The sequence below is a fragment of the Squalius cephalus genome, assembly GCF_949319135.1.
Source record: "Squalius cephalus genome assembly, chromosome: 23".
NCBI classification, from domain to species: Eukaryota; Metazoa; Chordata; class Actinopteri; order Cypriniformes; family Leuciscidae; genus Squalius; species Squalius cephalus.
This window is the reverse complement of record NC_137144.1, coordinates 10,209,995-10,233,180: the sequence shown is the minus strand read 5'-3', so window position 1 is coordinate 10,233,180 and position 23,186 is coordinate 10,209,995. Positions and strand designations below refer to the sequence as shown.

Genomic DNA, 23,186 nt, shown 5'->3' with positions numbered 1-23,186 from the left:
CTATGTATGGGATGCAACTCAAAATCTCTCAAGCAGGACAAAGAACTGAACAAAGAAGCTGCAACCTATAATAATAAAGGGCATAATTCAAGTCAAAACCTTTCATACTAACAAAGGACATGCTGATGTCAAACATCATTTGTCAAAAACCAATAAAGAGAGGATTCAGATGTTATGAACAAGATTATGCCAATCTAGGTCAGTGCATGTATGAACATAGCAGTCAAGTGAGCAAAGGCCAGTTGGCCTAATGAAGGATCCTGTCTCTTTAAGAGGCGGGTGGCTCCAGTTTTGGCATTTGTCTGCTGGAGCTCCTTTTCCTGAATGACCTAATATCCTCAACTGAACAACTGCGTCAGGCTTAGAGAATGAGGGTGGTCACAGGTGCAGACCAAGCCCTTGATTCATAGCTCTAGGGTGTTGGGTGCATGGGCAACAACATACACACATTCAAATGCAATGTATAAATTCGCAACTGCATTTGCAACTATAAGTATTCACATTGTGCATGAAGCTGAACTAGAATGTATTAGTTTAACAGGGAAAGATGGAAACGTGGAATGGATTTACAGAGGAAGAAAGTTAAGTCTTCATCGAGCTGTGCAATGCTGCCAGAAAGTGTGAGCCCCAGCAGATGGGTTAAGACCTTAATCTCAGATGAGCTTCATGAGAATTTGGGACATGGTAACCCTGGGAGCGTGCAGACACAGCAGTCAACCAGGGAGCCATGAAATCATTTCGTCCCAGCCAGGAAACAGTGAAATAGTCCAAACAAAAGTGACTGTGTTAAACAGATCTGGGTGGGATGGAGGAGTTAAAATGAACAAGTCAATAAAATGAGTCATGGCAAATAAAGAGTGAGGTGATAAGAAGGTTTACCAAAAAAAAATGTAAGCCATGCTTAGAACATCATCTAGAGTCTATACAAGGGTGACATCATATTTCAACAAACTGTGAATTTTAAAAAGCCACCTGCTTTGCCCTAACGGACAACATGGAACACCTGTCCCTCTTATCCATGCATAAATCACCATCTAAACAATTATTGTATGTTTGGAGGTGCTTGGTTTTTTAAGAGCTTGAGCGACAACCTGTCTGTTTCCTGCTATTAATGGCAACGGTCGGTACAATGACATCATCTCTCAGCACAGAAGACTGAGAGGTGATTTGCATGTCACTCAAGCAGAACCAACGGGCCCCTGGAGCCTCCTCCATACGCTCTCGAAACTAGCGGTAGATGAATGACTACCGACCAAATGTTCTACGACCCCCATACTGGTTCAAATGCACCCTTCCCCCCAAACCCCACACACGTACACACACACAAATACATTCAAACACATTGATACAACCATCTAATCTTGGATATCTATCCCCCTCCCCCAAATGTAACTCCCCTTACCGGTCCAGTGACATAATCACCTAAAAATGTTGCTCATTATGTCAACACTGTCAGCGATGCCTAAGATTCCAAATTTTGCCTGATAAAGGCTTGTTAAAACTAGCTTCCTATCCCACATCTCTCAAATGCATTACTTAGGCCAAAACAGAAAAGCAATGCTGACCTCCCATCCCTCTCCCTTGAACTCAAAAGGTCAAGGATTTCAATGAGCATCTGGAAACTCTGAAAGCAAGACCACAGCTCAAAACTCAAAAGGCAAGGAGACAGGATCTCCTTTTGCAAGTGATATTTGATGCTCTTTTCATCTCAAGGATCTGGAATATTGTCCTGCTTCGAAGATCTAGAGGGGTGCTTTATATAGCTTCCTCGAAAAAACGTGTTTCTGTACCACAGCAACACAAACAGGAACAAGTACAGCACCACATTGTTGAAAAGCCAAGAGAGGAAATGCTTGAGTGAGGTCATCGGCTATCGTTTCTAACTGGGCGGTGGTGGTGACAGTTAGGATTACAGGGAAACCATAAGCTTCCGTATCTGTCTTAACGTCTGGCTGAAGTTGAATCCACAAACACCTAATTTTACTATTGCAGCAAAAATATTAACAATTAATTGCACCGTAATAAGTAAAGTTAAAGAAGTAAAGAAAAAATTATTAATTAATGCACAGACACACACTAACAGTAAGTCACGACGGACTTAGGCAACATTAGTCACTTTTATAGTCTCCAGTTGTGTAACAGGCCAGTGGTGACGTTTCTCAAAACCACTGGGAATATGAGTGCATGTGTGTTTTCAGCAAGAGAAGTGTGCCAGGGTCAAACTCGCTCTGGACGAGAAGGCAATGTGCCACTCGCACACTTCCTCTATGTTTTTTTCTCTGTCTCCAAACCTTACATAACCCTCCATTTGTCATCCAGCTTTCTCTGAAAACAGAACAGTGGAATAACCTTTCTTGTATGGAGGAACCACAACATTTATCTGGATTTGCAGAAGTTTTGAATAGCTTATGTAGAGCATATAATGCTTGGGTCACCATAGACTTGTGGGATACTTACCTAAAATTCTACTGCAGCTGCAATGTCATGTTCCCCTACTGTGCAACAAAGAAGATGAGGTAAAAAGGTTACACTTTTCGGATATGGCCATGAACTATCAAGACCATGAACTATCGAGATGCATTTGTGTTTAATAACACAGAGTTGCACAGTTCATTAACTCCAGCCTTTGATATCAGTTCATTGTCCTGCGGCACCTGACCTCCATCTTTAGGAGCCCCTCTGTTTTTCATCTTTTCAGCTGAGCTCTATAGGCACTCTCACACAGGCTTCTATTCAAGGCTCTACATCCAGCGGCATTGATGGGCCCCTGAATGAAACTAATGCACACCAACAGACACACACACACACACAAGTCTCCAGATGCAGAAGACATGACGCCATTGAGGAGCAGCCCCCATCTGTCCCCATCTCCGCGCACACACTCACTTATTAGCATCTCAATAAAGGCCCAATGACATCATTGCACACATGCATGCTGCACAATGAGGAACACAAAAAACAGCAGGGGGTTTGTGGCTACCTCATCACTCCCGGCGCTTTGTGTCATGCTTGACAGATTAGAAGTGTTAAACCCCGGGACCCTGTATCATTGAATCATTAACTGTTGCCGCTATTACAATTATTGCATTTCTGCCCTAAAGCCATTACAAAAACATAGACGTCACTGCAATAAAAGTAAATTGCTTGGCAAAGTCCAACTGTTTAACTTCTATTTGGTGACATCAGTAGAACGCACACACATAGTAACTCAAATATACTCTTGCATGTGTGCATAACGTTTCACAGGCTGTGAACTATGAACACACACAAAGCAACAGCGTTAATGTACTTAAATCATATAAAGCAACCCAATGCATGTCCATTTAAATTTGCTACTACTCTTGGAGATTATCATAGGAGCACTATAGCAATGCTAGGTTAATGTTTTACTTTTTAACATAAATTTGTGGTAATAGAAAGACTGAAAAAGGAATTTTAACATCAGTCAATTTAAAATATTTAGATAATATATAAACATAATCTCGAACCATACACGTGTTTGTGTTGGCACAGATGGGAAAGCACCATCTGTCCAGGTGACAACAGATGCTACACACCTCTAAGCTTGCGTTCCTTCCTCATCTTACGAACTCTGATTTTGAGCCTCATGTCTGTTCCCTGGATCCCCGGCCAGAAGCAATTCTCCGGAGGGGATATGACCACGTCTAGGGGCATCCGCACAAACTCAGAATGCACCAACTAGTCCAAACCACAGTCCAAGAACTATACGTCTGCAAGATGCTGGGTAACAAAAAAATGTAAGATCCTAAAAACAACACCTAGGAGGGAAACTCCACAGGAAAGAAACAACTGCATCCCCCTCACAGAAATAAGGGCAGAAGAAGTGTGTGGTCTTTCCTCAGGAGCGCCACGGATCCTTCCTCGATCTCATTCTGTGTGGCAACAACTGAAAGTGGAGCTCGCTATTGTTGTACAGCCTCCGTTCAAGTCTTTCCCCGCCTTCTCTCTCTCTCTCTCTCTGCGTGACCTTAGAGTGAATGAGCTCATTTGCCGTGAGCATAGTCTGCCCTGTCTCTCTCCTCTCTCGCTTACTTTCACTCTGTCTCCCCCCCCTTTCTCTCTCTCTCTCGCTCTTACTGTGTGTGAGCTGAATCTGGCTCATGAGTAAGGCATGCAACCACATTCCTTACTCACCGAGCAAATATGCAGCCACCTTAGGGGCCCACTCTATGTTTTTCTGAAAATGAAAAAATATAACACCCTCTCAACTGTTTTAGACAGGAACCACCAGACTGCAAGTATACACTTTATATATGTACACTGAGATGCACATTTTAGCTTGATCTTCTCTCGTCACACTCCCTAAATGCATCACATTTACTATAATACAAAATGCACTACATTGTGCAAATTTACATATAGGGGAAAAAAACTAAAATGATATGCATATTAAATGCATTTACAATTAGTTTTACTCTTATTGAGAGTGAATTTTCTATTTGTCTTCCAAAAATCTGAATTTTACATCTAAAATGCCCCTGTAGAGGAACTGGTGTAGCAAAACTAAGGTCACGGGTTCTATTCCCAATAAATGCACATACTGAATGCACAAAGTCTATTAGATAAATGCATCTGGGAAAAGTGTAAATGTCTAACATAACTATCCATGTGCTGCAAGACGACATCTGCTTAAAACGTGTTGAAGTCGACATAAAACGTAAGTTGCAATAGTCTTTTCTTCCCACTTGAGTGAAGTGGCTTCTCAAACAAGAATAAATGTAGATTGGATCTTTTGATTGTTGTTGTATGTTATTGCTGTGATCTCATGTGAGGGAGAGGTTGTGAGATTATGAGGGCGCATAAATAAAAAATAAGAAATTATGTGCATGGATAAATCATTTATAATAAACACTGCAAAACTCCATTAAAAAAAAAAAAAGTCATTGCCATGATTTTATGGTGGTTTTGATTTTCATGCTGGTAGCAATGATAACATTGCATGAATTAAATACAATGGCTGTTCTAAAGTGCTTTACTGCATGTTTCAAACACATATTTGGTTTAGTAAGATGTGATAGCACATAAAACAACTGAAAAGACCAGCTTGGAGCGTAATGAACGTCCAGGTGCAGGCTGGTTTTTGCTAGTTAGTTCATTCACAACTGTCTGAAAGTTATTTGTAGTTCTTTGAACAACATGCATGTCCATCTGTACGGGTGAGTATGATGCTCGTAAAGGTGCAGTAGGGAGCAGATGTATCAGAATACAACATTACACTGCAGGATCATCTATCAGGTGAAGCAGAGAAGCTACGTCATTCGTGCAGTTTGACTGCAACTCCACTTGCCCGTATGTGGGGCTTAAGGAGTGTTGCCACAATATACTGAATTTATTTATACAAAGCTTTCGGATTCTAACAGAGGATGGTGTGTGTGTGCAAGAGACATTTTTGTGTGAATGCGTGAGTGGAGTAGGAAAACTGTTAGCGCTGATAGCTCTTGTTGTCAGAGCACCAGTGACATGTGATACGCGGATACATCAGTCCATGATGTAATGCTTACGGGGCCCCAGCTGTCATGCCTGAGGTGTGAGGTAGCCTCCAGTCGAGCACAACGCCAGCTTCAATCGCTCAGCACTCACATGTGTGCATCAGTCTAAGTGTGTCTAAATCCCCCTGTCTGTGATAAAACAGCGTGAAATTTAGCTGGAGTTTGACATACATATGACATAAATGGATCCCAATGGGGCATCTCTCATTTACGCTCACAATATGGGGCGAAGGAGCTTGAATTCTCACTGCATGATTACGCTTCTAGATATCTTGTGTATACAAGCCATAAGTGAAGTCATGATGAAGTCATGGAAAGAAAGAAACACGACACGCTGACATTACATGCTAGCCATGCGTAGCTATATCATTTTACCGCCACCGAAACAGAGCAGATAGAAGCCATATTACAAAAAAAAGCCTCTTTACTGCTGTGGTGTACTACTCTATATTTCATATCGTTTAATCACCATCATCCTTTATTGGACCCAACTGCTGACATGCTTTAAATCGGGCACACGTGCCGCAACAAATGTGCAATTTTAATTGAAGGTGTCAACTCTGACATATCCCAGCCGTTAGACAGCAGCCCACGTAGGAGTTTCCACACATGACATTTGGGAACGGTATAGCTGAGCTGAGGTCAAGAAACAAAAAAAAGTTGTGTATTTGAACCCTACAAAGTGTGATCTACCATTGGGTTCTTGAGAAAGACACTGATTGCATGAGGGTGACTGTTTCTGTATTGTAAATCAAATTGAATAGAAAATTCCTCTTCAGACTTCTTCACTACACACTAAATTTACCTAACACTATGTACTCTGCCATCAAGTATATGAATTTCAGAAGAATGCTGTTGTCTCAAATTGGAACACTACTTTTAGACAACCATTTGCTGTTTTTCCATTTGAACAAAATTACATTTTAAACGTAGCTAATGTGTCGCTGCTAGTTTTAGCCTCTTTAGCCCCTCCCCTTCCGCTATGTAGAGAAAGCTGCGACCATTGATTGTGGTCCAATATATGGAAAAAAGGACGGCACGTGGTCTAAAAGGGTTGTCCCTGTTTCTCTTAATGAGTAATGGGTGTGTTTTGGGCGTAACGTGCAAAATCAGAGTCTTATCTCCCACTCCATCTAATAGCCAGTTGTGCTCGCGCCATGGCGGATTCGCTATTTACATGGCGGAATTTGCAAGCGGAAAGACTGAACGCTTTTCTAGCGAGGAAACGGATATGCTCATGCACAAGGTTAAAGCGCAAACAGACCATCTACGGGACAAAGTGTACGCACGTTGTGGACCTGACTATAGGTGCACATTACTAACGCGCTCTTTAAATAACCAAAAATATTGCGCAGTCTATTTCAGTTGCCTCAAAATAGCAACACGCCAACAATGCGCCTGAACACACCTCGTTTTCAGACCAGCGCACAAATGGGCGCAAACGCAGTTGCTATTTAAACAACGTGGCACATGGCATGAAAATGATAACTGTGTCAGGCTGAAACTAGCAAAAAACACTTGCATCGTGCCTGTAGCTGCACTGGGCTGATGATAGAGCCCTTGGTGTTGTAATTACGACTTCCCAACTTGTAAATACGAACTTCAAAGGAGGACTTGAATGCATCATTACTACAAAATGAAAAAGTTTGTGAAATGGGACAAGTCAAGTCAAGTCATCTTCATTTATATAGCGCTTTTAACAATGTAGATTGTTCCAAAGTGGCTTTACAGAGATACAAGGTTAAAGCAACAGAGATTGTTTTGGCTTTATAGCAGGTCTTGAATAAAGTTATTTTCCAGCTAAAGTTAATTTGATTGATTCACTTCCGTCGCAACGATCATTAGTTATTAACTTAGGGGCCGCTAACACAACACCGTTTTAACAGGAAACTCTACACAGACTTTAAACAAGAAACCTGTGAGAATGCTGATGGCGTGCACATGCGTATTACGGGTTCAGTCTATTGGTATGCGCGTTTGAATATATGTGCGCAGGTTTGTAATTCCCAACAAACCAAGCCTTAAAAAACTACTTGTCTGGCCTTAACATTTTTGATACAGAATTTTATCACTTCGGAAAAACAACACTAGTTTTATTGTAAGTAATGTTACACATCCTCTTACAAGAGGATACAGCTTTTTTGCTGATATTGCTGTGACTCAATGTTTCTATCAATGCCTCCAAATCTCCTAAAACATTCCGAACAAATTGTTTTTTGGGGTGCGGACTGATGGGGCAGTGAACCCGAGGTTACCCCGTGCAAGAGCTCCTCCTGTCCGATTTTAGGGAAAAATCGGGTCCATCGGAGACGTCCAATAGATTTTTTAGGCGCCGAAATAACACCACAGACACATCTATGAGGTGATAAAACAGCATTGCCTGACTCTTATATCAGTTTTCATTTAACACTGTTAAGCACTATTAATGTTAAAAAGACTATGAACCAGATCTCACTCAGTTAAGAACAGACTCGAGGCTTCCAAGTGTAAGGGCTCAACAGGATGCCGTCACTCAGTACTGGGCTGAAACCCAGTGTACAGGTCAAAGGTCAAGTTCATTAATCAAGGTCTGCCATGTTTCAGCTATGTTACCGACAGCCGAAGGAGGACCCGGTTTAAACCGGTTTTAACACTCTTTTGGAGGCCAGTTACACCAGATTTAAATTTTCAGATGTTTTGCAAGGATGTGTTAACAGCCAAAAGCTTAAAACCATCTTGTGTGATTCATATAGTTGGATGAGGAAATTGATGGTATTAAGCAAGCAATTTGTTCTTCTTATGTTACTGTGACATGTGAGAAAGACAAGGCGTCCAGAGAAGATTGACAAACTTTTGCACTCCTTTCTTTTCCTAAGCTTAACATTAATGTCGTAATGTCAGATGTTCAAATATGGAGAGAAAACGAAGACATACAATAGAGAGCAGTTAGGGCCAGACATCAAACTTGTGTACATCTGCAAGCTTGTAAGTGCAACCTTCCAAAATGATATGCTTGAATGAAGAATTTTAATTTGGGGGTGAACTGTCCCTTTAACATAAACACTGATGGTCCTTATAGATGGGTGAACATGCATAAAACCACACCTCCATATTATATTTATATTTTACCACATTTCATGCATCAACTATTCCCATGTTATCCATTTGTCCTTACTAGAGAAGAAGGGGTGATTGAGAAACTAGGGTTGATCTATTAATATGGATGGACCCACCCTTCCCCCTTAAAAGACAGAGAAAGAAAGCGATCTAGACCCCCCTATGGAGAACTATGATGTCATCGGGCCACATGTAAACCAGGATAGAGGTCTCCAGAGAGGGTTACACAACTGGGAGGATGTGCTTCGTGAGAGTGGGAAGGAAAGGGGGAGATGGAGAGCCTGAGAGAAAGAGAGATAAATGAGAGGGAGTATTAATGCTTCCAATAAGACAGAGGAATTACGACAAAGCCCACATTCTTTACACAGGGGCTTCAAGCTCCGCTGGAAATCCAAATTTAGCCGAGGATGGAATGGAAGGACTTTGGGCCTCTATCAGGAAATGAGTGCTGGGTTGCGTCACTTGTTTGTGTATGTGCATGTCCTGTGTTCTGCAAACTTTTCCTGGAATTCATTTCATTCTTCAAGAGCCAAAAAAACCTTTGGACTTTTGGAAGGTGTTATAACTAGAAGTGTCGATTTAGAACTAGAACACATGTTCCTGTCAGTTTAAACATTCAAGCTATTTTAAACCATTTGTGAAAAAATGTTTGAGCGCATGAAGACGCGAAAGAGAACTCAATTCAGACAGCACATGCTGTTTCCTGTCTTCGCACACACACAGAGCCACACACACGAACACCAAATTCCATTCTCTTACGTGACTATTTGTGCTTGAACATGAACGCAAACAATTGAGAAAGAAAATGGATGTGTATTATTATATTGGATCCGTGCATTCGGTCTTAAAGTGACAGCAGCCTAATAAAACTGCTACTGTCTGAGTTATTAATCTTAGTCAAACAACAAAATACAAAAAGAAAATCACTTTTGTAGCTTTAACAAAGATTAATTATATTTACTTTATAAAGTGAAGACTATGCAGTGCTATTTTACATTTGATTATTCCTTATTTGTACCTAAATACTGTTAGACTTACCTGAAAAGGCACTGTTTATTTAATTTGTATCTTTATCTATGCTTGTAATTTGTTTATTATTTTCTATGCAGATTCACCCCCCACAAAATCACCCAATCATCCTAAAATGATTAATTCTGTCCAAATAGAGCTATTCAATTCATCTGGTGATTTCTTTTTTATATCGCAATATATTATCACAGAAAAACAAAATATCGCAATGTCAGTTTATTCCAATATCGTGTAGACCTAAGCTCATTTCAAGATAAATTACAGCAACAAAATGATCCAGAGAATTTACTGAAACTAAGCAGCTAAGCAGCACATAACGCCAGAAATTTCCATGACAATTCAAACACAAGCTAAATAACCTAAATTATTTGGCAGATGCTTTTTCCAAAGCGACTTACATTGCATTTAATGTATATATTTGATCAGTTCTTGATTTCCTTGGGAATCAAACCCACACTGAAAAAAGAAATGGCATTTTGAAAATGGAGTGAAACAATTTTCACTAGGAAATTGGTAGTACATTTCACAAATAATTACAAAGAAACCGCAAGTAACACAATGAATTAAATGTGAAAATAGACTGAAATAGCATTTTCTTGTTACAAGAATTACATAAACCATTTTTACTTTCACTTCTTGGCACGTCTTGAATTAAATATGCTGGTGCTTGGAGGTTAGCCAATTATAACAAGTCATTTACATATAGAAATCTTTAAGGTACAGAAGCAAAAACTTCTGTGTACAAATTAAATTATGCCCATTTTAATGAAAGAAAGCATCGCTAACAGTATAAAAGGGGGGAAATAAAATGCTAGTGTTAAATATATCCCTCTGGTTCTGTAAGCTGAACATAGAGTGGAAAAGTTTTCCTCCGTTTAATTAAGTGCAATGAACTTTTTTATTTTTGGTGGGAAATGTGGATGATAGGTAGAATCCAGAAAAGAGAAGTGGGTGTGGGTAAACCGAGGGAGAAAAAGAGTGAAAAAAGAGGGAGACGGTAGCAGAGAGGAGAGGAGAAGTAGTCCATGTCATGCTGAAAGTATTTGGCACTGGTTGGCCCGCTGACATTTCTTCATTTCTTCAGCTTGTTTCTCAGAATTGACATAACACATATAATTTGAGGTCTATGAGAGCACTGAGAAATTAAAGCCAAGTTTACAGTGGGCCATATGTAGGACAAATGCTACTCATTTCTTCATACCGCAAAGTGGTGTATGTGCATGTCGAGGGTACAGGGTGGAGACTGAAAGGTCATCTTTTTGACCTTTGCGAATCTGTGGCGTGTGCATGTGTGCCTGTTCAAGTAGGCGACTGGCGCCAGATGTGATGACCACAGGAGCCTGAACTAAAAATAAAGACATGCTCTAATCAGAAAGACATACAGCGAGAGAAAGACTTGAGTGTACGTGTGTGTTTGTTGAAAATAACAGAGCACCAAGATCGTCCCTCGAGAGCTTACCTCATCCTAATGGCAACAGTGGCTCTTTTTCAATTGAAACATTGATCCCCGTGCTGCCCTGGGACGATAATGGACACGGGTTACATCGACACAGGAAGTCATGCAGCTAGTACAGGACAGTGTTTTAGATGTTAACCTTCTAAACTCATTCAAGATTTGTTTGATGGTATGTCTTATTATGACTAGGATTTAAATGTTCACATTATGTTGCTTTGATCACTATTCCTCATGTAAGACACATCGTCTTTAAGCATCTGACAAATAAATTATTCTAAAGAAAATGTGGTGCTTGCTCGTGCAAAACTCACCGCCTGGGTGGTTTCAGGGGAAATGCTTTGTGGTTGGTAGGGTGTTTTGGGTGGTTTCTAGGTGATTTCTACAGGCCCAAATCATAAAAAGCCCATCCCAAAGTTTATAATATTCTTGTCTCTAGATATGACTTGGGTCAAGTGCAAGTTTGGGGATTTTCTTTGCCCATTTCATCCACCAGGCAAAAATTCAAAGAGTAATAGCACACTTTTCCTTGATAGGCTGCACAATTTTAGGCTTCATTTAAATTTCTTGTTTCTACATTTATATGTAATAACTTCTAAAATTACAGATGTTGAGCCTTGGTGCTTATATGGAAAAGGTAAGTTTGAATCTGGCCGACAATCCTTTCAGCCCATTTTTCTTCACAAATTGTCCTTAAAAATATTCATAACATTAACACGTCATGAGCACAATCCTATAAAAGAAATGAAAGAACTCGCATTTATTTTAGCAAAAATTATTTAAAAATGTTGAAAAAATGTCAACACCCTTCCAGTGGAGGTATTAATGTATGTAAAGTTCCCCTAGTGGTATAACGTTTTTAATGTTGTTTAAATGTCTATATGGTGTTTTTAATATGTTTTAAGACAAATAAAGTGCAAATTCATAAGTCAACACCATTGCTGAGTATTTTCTCCTTAAAAACGCAGTTTGAAATCGCTGGTGTTTCTGACGTCACAAACTACCTTGTAACCAATCAGGTCAACGTGTGATCGTCAACGAGTGGATCTCTGAGCTGGAGTGAGTGAGTGAGTGGAGGCAGGGCTCATTTGCATATTCATAGAACGACATATAGTAAATGAGGGAAGGGTGTAGAGTTACATTCATGCTATTCTAAGGCATGAAGACATTTTTTCATAGGAAAAAAAAAACGTTTAAATATGTAATTTTGGTGATCAAAGATGAGTTTTAAGGGATAACATTTTTGACTACAGGGGGACTTTAACTTTAACTGTATTTCTTTTCTTTTCTAGTTTGCTTCCTACTCTAGTTGTCTAAAAAACCTGGCATTGTATATTGGCTCTTTGACTAATTGCTTTTGTTCCTGGATAAAAGCGTCTGCTAAATGCATGCATGTAAAAAAACAACAGCTGGATCTCATTTAGGGCCATTTTTGTTAGTGTTTAATTGACACGATTAACTTGACTTCAGAGTTGGAAGATTGACTGTACATTTATGTTTCAAAAATGCATCTTGGAACGCTGAATGTTTAGGCTAAAAATATGACTTGTCTTTCATAATCTTGGCTTACAACAGTTAAAGTCGCGCAAATATAATAGGAACCATTTTTCCAGAGAAGTCTGTCAGACTTTTCCTGTGCTGGTTTAAATCATGAATGCCCTCCTGTCCTTTACCTCAACTGGGCGTAGAAACGGCGGCAAAACTGGAGCTTTGGCTGACCGTGGCGAGTCTGGAGTCTGAGAGAGAACGTAATGTTGAGGGCAGGCTTACAGTGAAAGGATATATTGATATTGTTTTAGAGCGAATGCGTCACCACCTGTTCATTACCTCATTTTGGCGAACACACACAAACACTTCAGCAAGATACGCCCAGTTGCATAATAGAAGCCCGGGAGTTAGACAAAGCTGAATTCAGCTCAAAAAGCAGCTAAATACAAAGGGGGAAGGAACAGCCGCGCTCTGGTCCCTGCCAAGCTAAAACTTTCATCTTCTAATTGAGCATAATTTGCTACTTTCTGCCGAATTCCTCCCACTTTGCTGCCTTAACTATTGGTGGTACAGAGGACATTTTATTCATCCCTTTTGAGTGGAATTGTGCAGCAGACAATTTTAGAGCATCTGGAGGTTTAAAATATGTGTCAAGTTAGAAATTTACTCTCTGAAATTATGTTGGTTTCATATGATTTTGAAAAGCTTTTACACTATTTAAAAAATAAAAATAAAAATGTAATTAAAATGTTTTTTCTTTAAGTCATGTGGTAAAAAAAAAACATTTACATTCTCACAAAAGCTTTTAAATCTATTTTCAAGGTAAAAGTATCTTTTATGAACATTTTAATTGTAAAATCATAAATATCATTACGATTTCGGGGAGTCGCACCACATGACATTTTGCAATATGAACTAAACTTGGCTTGTCATAAAAAGGTAAAATTGTCTGATATTTTAAAAGACTTATTGACATTGACACAGAGGCCTTGTTTAAACCTGGTATTAAGATGGTCGATCAGATCACATGCACACGAGGGAGACAAATTACGTTTACACATGGTGTATAAAATGTGTTTTGCCCACTTTTAACCACTTCTGTCCTGATTTCTTTGATGGGAGGGTCTATGGCTGGTTAAATATATTGGCTTTTTCAGATCTAATGGACGAAATAAGCTCAAGCAATTAACAATCGGCCATTGGCTCTTATTTAGGAGGCGGGACTTATTCCGCCATATTGAGCGTTGCACTTTTCCCCATTCAAAACAATACGAGTGACGCATCTTCTGTATTTCTATAGTCTTTGGTTATACCACATAAATACGATTTTTGGACAACATTTTTTAAATCTTAATAAGTAGTGAATCCCCCCAAAGCCATAAATTATGCCAAACTACTGTACTTACATTTTTCTTTTCATGAAGTTCAATTTGTTTCATATTTCTTCGTTATGATATCAGGACAATTGTATCAGACTGTATCAAAATATATTTTAATACCAAAAATAATGAATTAACAGAGCAAAAAATGTGTATGATGTCATTGACCCATGTAATACCTGGAGAAAATGACACACATGCAAATGCATATGTGACCCTGGACCACAAAACCAGTCACATGGGTCAATTTTTGAAACTGAATAAATAAGCTTTCCATTGATGTACGGTTTGTTAGGATAGAACAAAATTTGGCCAAGATACAACTATTTGAAAATCTGGAATCTGAGGGTGCAAAAAAAATCTAAACATTGAGAGAATCGCCTTTAAAGTTGTTCTTATATGTTCGCGATTGTGCTGCATTCACTCACAAAAATACATGTTTTATATATTTACGGTAGGAAATTTACTAAATATCTTTATGGAACATGATCTTTACTTAATATCCTAATGATTTTTGGCATAAAAGAAAAATCGATCATTTTGACCCATGCAATGTATTGTTGGCTATTGCCACAAATATACCCGTGCGACTTACGCCTGGTTTTGTGATCCAGGGTCACATATAGGTGACCCAGTGGACTTGACGTCCCACCATGCATAGAAAAACAAAGGCAGATGGCGACAGGCTATCGAGATTGAGAGTGATTGCACATCTGTAGGATACACGCATGCGTTCTGCAGCACATCCCTGTGGGTAAGGTGTGAAAGCTTCAGGCTGTGAACTCCGTGTGTGTAAATGTGTGTGTCATTCCAATAAGATGGACAGCGTGGATGAGATGCCTGTGGAGGGAGATGGAAGATCAAATTCAACAACAGCACGCATAACATTTCAGTCCAAGAACCTGTGATCGCCACACATTAACAGGAAACTGCAGGCCAACTCAACAGGCAACAGACAATCTTTATGACAGTCAACCGGGTGGACCCAAAGAGCTGGTTCAGACGTGTTAAAACTTCTTCACACTAGGGATGTTCATTTTGGGTTTTTTCCCTAACCGACAAATGAAAGTCGTAAACCGATCATTAAAAGTGTGTTAAATTTGAATTAAAATCATTTAGAATTGATAAGTGTCTGTGACCCATTAAAAATAACAAAATACATTTTTCATGGGTTTAGTTTTATATGCGCAAATAGCAGCATAAATAACAGAAGATTAGGATTCACACATCGTCGCTTCATGCATCTGCAGATATTCAGTGAATAGAGAAAAAACAGAACAAAATTATATATATATATATATATATATATATATATATATATATATATATATGTTTATTCTGTTTTTTCTCTATTCACTGAATATCTGCAGATGCTATGAATTTTCTCTATTCACAGCAATCTTTGTATGTATGTATATATATATATATAAGGAATAAATAGGCGTAATACATTATAATATATTAATATTATTACTTAAATAATTAACAGATTAACAAAATAATAGAAAAAAAAACTGTGCGACAAGTAGTATATGCTGAGTTTTGGATCATTTTTGTGACATGCTCCACAAACAAGTTCACAGAAAGGAAACCGAGACGGAGTCTGAGCTAAACCATGCAGTAAGGTAAAGGTAGTTTCGATGTAAAGTTCACTAAATAATAACACTCATGCGATTTGGACTTGCACCATGCCATACTTTTCAATAAGCTAAAGGCAGACGACATATTTCACGTTATCCTCCATTTCCATTACTCCATAAACATGGCCATGTATGTAGGCTAGCTTCCAAATTTGCACACTAAACACCTACGGTTTCTTTGCTCTAATGATTCACAATGCCTGAAATGTCAAACTGTGCCTAAAATGTGGCGAAATTATGGTAGCTTTTCAGATAAAATGTATGGTGCATTGATATTTTTCATACAATGCATCTGTAAGGTTCACTTACCAAGATTTCACAACAGCTGCTAGACAAACTTCTTTAAGAATCACTCAGAAATGGCTTTTTGTTATTTTTTACGTAAAGTGGTACAATTTTGTGACATCTATTTGGAATGGTATTTTCAAACAATGAAACCATCCCTTGCTTTCTGTTTCATTAGTCTGCATGTGTTTTGAGGGAGTTTCAAAGTTGATTTGTGCATAATTGACACTCTAATCCAGATAGCATTTTTAGTAAAGGAAACTGTGACTGCCTGAGACAGGAAATGGTCATAAACTTCCTGTTCATTTAGAGTCTATAATTTACAATCATCACTATTCCGATCATAACACCTGATCTAATCTGCTGCTAAACCAAAAACATTGTTGCATAACTCTGTAGCTCTGTTTCAAGCCCTAGCCCTATTATCAAGCTTCTTAGGTAGGCATCCTAACAGTAGAATTATCAATGATCTGAAAAACTCTTCATAGGCCGCAACTCCATTAATGATCACTCATTTGTACAACGGTGCTCCACACTTAAGCCGCAAGCTACTGTGAAAAGTTTTAGGTACTTGTGTAAAATTTTCATAAAGTGAGGATGCTTTCAAAAATAATGTCATAAATAGATTTTATTTATCAATTAACTTCTATTTATTAAATCAAATCAATATTTGGTGTGACCGCCTTTTGTGTTTAAAACAGCTTTTGTCCGTAGCTTTGTTTCAGGTAGCTTTGCAGGTAAGCGTCTTGGAGACGTTGCAACAGTTCTTCTGGATTTAGTCTGTCTCAGTTTTTTCTGTTTCCTCATGTAATCACAGACAGACTCAAATGATGGTGAGATCAGATCTCCATTTTCAGCATACTGGAAGCTTGTTAACGCCACAGAATAAAACATTTTAAAAGATAATTGCGTGATATAAAGTCAGAATTGCGTGTTATAAAAATAAACTCGCAATTCTGAGAAAAAAAATCTGAATTGCGAGTTTATTTCTTGAAATTGTGACTTTATATCACACAATTCTGACTATATAACACACAATTGGGACTTTATATCACGCAATTCTGAGATAAAAAGTCGCATCTACCTTTTTTATTTTTTATTCTGTGGCGGAAACAAGCTGTCAGACTACTTGTGCATACAGAAATCTCACTGGATTATTACAATTAATGGCAAAGGAATGTTTGGAAAGGTAAACTGATATTTCCTACTGACACACTACAGCAAAAGATACAAATAACCGGCTTAAAACCATTTGTTTTTGGTGAAAATACTAACGTGCCTAAGACTTTTTCACAGTATTGTGTATGCTAAATGAAAATAAGTCGATACAAAATCCAGATCACATGAAAGACACATAAAGTTAATATAATACTGCATGTACTGGACTGAATGCATCCAGAAACGTTACATCATCTCCTCTAGAGCTGTCCTTTAATGTTTATCAAAGGCCGCCAAGAGCCATTTGTCATTCAAATTGTCTTAATATGGTCTTAATAAAATAATGACGTCTTCTTTCCTGGCCTCATGTACACAAAGAACTATTTTCAGAGTCTGAAAATGATAATACAAGCATGAATTCTGAAAAACACTTCATATTTCATGTCCCTAACAGCAATATTCCTATATTTGCAGTGGTTGAGCAAAGCAGTGATGCTTGCCTTAGCTTCAGTGATGGCCGTGTTAAGTTTCCATGTCATGCGTGACACTTCTAATTTAAGGTGGCAGAAGCTTACCGAAAAACACTAAATGGGACTTAAGCTTTAAAAGTGACAGACGCTTCAGCAGAAGCAGCCACATAATCAAAGATTTGCAGAAGTGGTGATATTTCCCCAAATCCTGACTGAAATAAATTTGAGCTTCTTTTCACTGCTGACATATTTGGATCATGCAGCTTAATAATAAGCGAGAGAAAGAAGAAAAAAAACCATAAGCTTGCTTCACGCAGAAAACTGCCTACTCTGAGGGTTTCTACAGACTCATCACTTTGAGAGACAAACTTTGCTGTGACAGTCGCTATTAACCAAAAATAATAATTATATGTATTAGGAAGTGTGCAAAGAAGAAAGTGAAAAGAAGTCTGTATTTGTGGGATGTAAAAACTTTCTGAAGTGTTTACTTAAGGTTTGTTCTGCATATGGCGGTTAACAATCATGCCTTTGGCAACTAGCAGCTCCTTTGTGAATTATGACATCATTATTTGATTGACAGCAGGAGATTCCTGTCAGACCAGTGCATAGACATTGTGGAAACACTTAGCATTACATTACATGATCCTTTACTCTTAAGTTTGCAGATAAGGATCGGCATTTGAGTAACATACTCAACATAAAAATAAATCAATACAAAATTTGTATGTACATAAAATTGTGTTTCATTATTGGTTTGAAAAAAGTTAACTTCAACACCTATAAAAAAAAAATACTTTCAATGAATCTTATTAATAATAGAGTGCAGCATTGTGACATATTTTTCTTGGCCAACCCGACGTTCAGTTCACCATGGTTCCCTCGACATACACCCCATTAGGATTTTTCCATTGGCTTTTGGATTATTGCAGAAAATAAACTCTGTGACCAGCAAATGTTTATGATTCCTATATTTTTGTTCATTATGAAGATCTTCACAAATGAACACAACTTTAATGAAGCCTAAATACAATCACCATAAGTAGAAAGCTAAAGTTAGGCTATGAACGAACTACACCATTTTCACAGTCTTTCAGTCTTTTTTTTTTTTTTTTTTTATTCCCTAAAAGTTTGAGTTAGAACGGTTTGCAAGAGCGGAATTATAAACACAAAGAGGCTGTGAAAGCGAACTAGTGAGTAGATGAGTTCCCCTGTTTGGCTGATGACGTTTAATGTCCCAGACAACCTCTATAGTCCCATTTAGCCACTTGTTAGCAACTGCCTTTTTCAAGACACGTAACAGCTTTAAAAAAATCACAGTGGCGCATTACTGATGTATTTGATGAATAAAATGTGGAAATAGCTTGTGTTCACCACAGACCTTATTTCAGGAATTTAACCAAAAACCAATAAAAAAATCCATTGACAACGGGACGATGGAACAAAAAGTGCTAAAATGCTAACTCCGGGTTGCTAATTTTCCAGGTTTTGTCCGACTGCAATGCAGAGCACTATAATCACTACAAATAAAATGACCAGTATGCATTGTTTAAAGCATAAACACTGTAAAATAAAATAAAAACAACACCGGTAATGGGGGGATTTAGGTGATATTTTGTTGGTGCCTACACCATGAAACAACGCAAATGAAAACTCAATTTGAAAACAATGAATGTTTTTACTAGCCAACTACATGGTGCAAAATGAGTACTCGACAAGTCGAGTGTGCGCATTCCTTAAATGATGACATAACAAAAAACCTGTCAGCACACAACATTAATCATCAAGGCCTCTGATTCATTTGCACAGAAAAAAAACCACTCAGACAAGACAGAGCCGAAAGGGAAATTAAAAGAGAGAGAGAGAGAGAGAGAGAAACGTGTAAAGTAAATGTGAGGAAATGACAGCATAACGCAGGAGTGTGTTTGAGAATCTGTGATGTAAGAATCGCCATCTGCTGGTATGAACCAGAACCGATACGTCCCAGTCCCTCTCCTGCAGATCAGACCTCAGTTTCCCAGCGTAAGTCTCAGTAAATGCTGATGTTCTGTACCTGTGAGCAGAGACACCCTGTGGAAGGTGCCGTCCAGCTTGCTCAGGAGGATGTGGACGAAGCTGTCTTTGGAAAGCTGACCGGCGTCCTTAGTGCTCTGATCGTACACCACCACCTCCTGTCTGCGGGCCAGGTCCACCTTGAGTGCACAAACACACAGGAACATATCAGTTAGAAGTCATAGATGCAATGCAATGCAAATGGGCATCTGACTATTTTCACAATATAGCAAGGCTGCCATGATGACATTATAGCAAATGTAACATACAAAGAAGCTAAAAAATTATATTAATGACAAATTGATATAATCAGATACAACAATCATATATAAAGTGAATATTGTGAAAATGATTGTTTACATAAACATGTATTAACATATACATACATACATGCATAAAATTAGACAATGATGAATACTATATGTGTAATTAGAAAATTAATAATATATTAGACAATATTAACTATTTACAATATTTGATATTTATCATTTATAATATTTACAAGCATCTAAGAATTGTGAATATATATTATAAAACACAATATATTATTTAACACACATACATACATACAAATATATATATATGTAGTTAACAAACATATAAATGTGGGTTATTATTAATAACTATATCGTTAACTATAATTAACATTTATGTTAATAAAGCTAAAATAATATAGCCTTGGCAATAAAACTGAAATAAATTTAAATTGAAGCACTAAAATTATTAAATGGAAATAAATAAAAACTAAAACTGAAATAAAAATAAATTAAACCTAAATAGCAATATTAAAAACAAATAAAACACAAATATTGTTTCCTTGTTCTGTTGACTTATATATATATATATATATATATATATATATATATATATATATGATGATTTGGATAATTAATAATATATTAGACAATATGAAGTATTTACAACTACTTTTTACTTTTAAGAATATTTACTGTAGAGCAGTTAAACAGTATATTAGAATAATATATTATACAAATGATATATCATTAATAATATATATTTACATATATAATATATATTGATAAGGATGTAGGGTTGTGGAACTGACAATATCATAATGCAATATATTATATATCAATTATTATATACAAAATGTATACTAATATGTTTGTATGAGCGATATACTATAAATATAATCAATATACTATTAATACATCAGACCATTTATTGTGGAACTGACACAAGGGGGAGACAGCATTTTGGCCAGACGTGCATGTTTATTGGCCAATTAATCAATCCGTCCGATAAATCGCTCAATCACTGTACTATGACAGTGATTATTAAAGTGCATTTTTACGAAAGGCCACAGCTTTTTAATGTGCATTAATATGGAACAGACAAACATGTAAGAATCAAGAGCAATGACACGCATTTCGCACAAAAATTGTCGGCTGCGAGGCTTTAGCGTGTGCACTAGTGCGTTATACCCGAATGGGAGTGCATGCACTTTGTGATGCGCTTATGTGTGTGGGGGGGTGTTTGCGATGCAGCAGGAGTGTGAAGCTGTGTGTGGCTGCACGCGAGCCCGGCTGTCTCAATGTTGTCAGGCAGTTTTTGATCACATGACCATCAGCCAGAGCCGCTGCAGAATGACTCACTACTGTACTGGAGCACTACTGGAGAAAACAGAAAGAGAGGAGGGGAGACCGAACGAGGCCAGTGACAGAGGAAGAAGATGAGGAAAGATGGAGGAGCAAAAAAAGAGGGGATGAGAAGAGGAAAGTAATGCAGGAAGGGAAAACACCAACAATATAGACGATTAATAGGAATGCATTTAGTTATATTGGTCACCACTACATTGTGATTTCCAATGACTTTAGTCACAAAAAAAGAAAAAGCAATTAAATAAGCCAAGTATGACTACGGAATATGAAGAATTTTCTAAGTTTTCTATCCATTTGCAATAAACAGGGAATGAAGCTTTCAAGCCCTCCAAAATATCATAATGTGGCCCATAAGACTGTGTAAGAAACTTACATTTAAGTTGCTATTCATTTCAATTCAATAGTTCAAGCATTCCTCAGCGAGTTCACGAGAAACTTTTTTTTTTTTTTTTGGAAGGACAGAAATGAATGTGGTAACTGGCAACCTGTGGTGGCGAAATACTATTGGGTAAATTGGCAGCGTGCGATATCGCACAGACCAAAACAAAAACAGACATTCTGACATGCAACGCACATTTCAAAGTAAAATAACTAGCTGTAGCATTGTTCTTCAGAGAAACGATTATGTGAACTCAGCATGTTTCCTAAAAATCTGCAAATTTGCAAAAATATTATGGTATTTTTATGCTTTAGTACAGTCAAAAACTTACATACAGCACCTTTAAGCTTGATGTTGACTAGTCGCTGATCATGGCCTGTAGAGGGCGCAACAGGATAAGAAATCTTTGAAGTACACTTTTACGCTCCATTTCCAAACAGTTAAAATGCCAAATAAATGCATAATCTGAGTGTGCTCCACAAGATATGTTTGATTATACCATCTGGACGCTCAAAATAGATCAGGTGAATGCACGTTTTAAACATCTTATTGTACACGCAAGTTAATCGCCATTTTAAACTAATGCGCAGCTGCCTTGTAACGCACACACATGCAGACAGTAGCTTCGCACATAACGTGCAGATCGCGCACACACAGAAATAGTGCAATAGTGCAGAAATGTTCTGTGATTTATCAATAAAATATCTTAGAAACGGAAAAGTTCTAGCGTATATTTCTTAGTAACTAAACCCCACAGCTTCACTATTAGTAGAGAGACGCTGACAGGTAGAAATAATTCACGCACAATCGCTCTCTCACTAATGTGTAATTAATTAATTTAGCATTCATATAAATGCTTTACTGTGCTAAATATCTTTACTGTGCTACTTTATCTGTATCTGATTTAGAACGAGCAGAAATCTGCAAGAAAAATTACGACTCAAAGACAAAAGAACTGATAAAAATAAGCTGTTGTTGAGGAGCAATAGCTCAACAAATAAGCCTGAAACTTGAGCCGAGACTCGAACGCGGGTTGTCTTGTGCACATCTATGGCTTATGACACCGTGCTGCCCACAAGGCAACCCGCGTTCGAGTCTCGGCTCAAGGTTCTGGCTTATTTGTTCATTAATGACGTCATCAGCGACTAGTCGATGTCGACTCACATACATCACATAAATGTCGACTTAGTCACTTGTCTGACTTGTGAATTAATAATTTTTTAGGTCTTCACACCAAGAACGACAAACTATAAAGATAACTATAACAATAATTAGCATTCACACCAATGGACGATAATGTTCTGTTTATTAGAAGTTGTAAAATATACACATATATATCGAATATATATTATATATATATATTAGGGCTGTCAAACGATTAATCGCATCCAAAATAAAAGTTTGTGTTTACATAATATATGTGTGTGTATGGAGTATAATTATTTTCTATATATAAATACACACACATGCATATATATTTAAGAAAAATTTGTTATTTATATATAAAATATTTATATATAATATAAATTATATATAATATAAATATATATACACAGTATATACATGCAAATATTTCTTAAATATATACATGCATGTGTGTGTATTTATATATAGAAAATAATTATACA

The 23,186-nt window shown here is 37.6% G+C and overlaps 1 protein-coding gene across 3 annotated transcripts in view; it reads right to left on the bottom strand.

Moving 5' to 3' along the window:
* The window catches only part of dusp8a (dual specificity phosphatase 8a), a 46,615-nt gene that overhangs the window by 3,721 nt on the left and 19,708 nt on the right, over positions 1 to 23,186 (bottom strand). For 2 of the 3 annotated variants that reach the window (XM_079859425.1, XM_079859426.1), the window contains exon 3: positions 19,559 to 19,697. In XM_079859425.1, the coding sequence (XP_079715551.1) occupies positions 19,559 to 19,697 (139 nt within the window). Of the gene's footprint in view, positions 1 to 3,557; positions 4,097 to 19,558; positions 19,698 to 23,186 lie in introns of those variants that run through there. The other variant, XM_079859427.1, reaches the window with a different exon arrangement.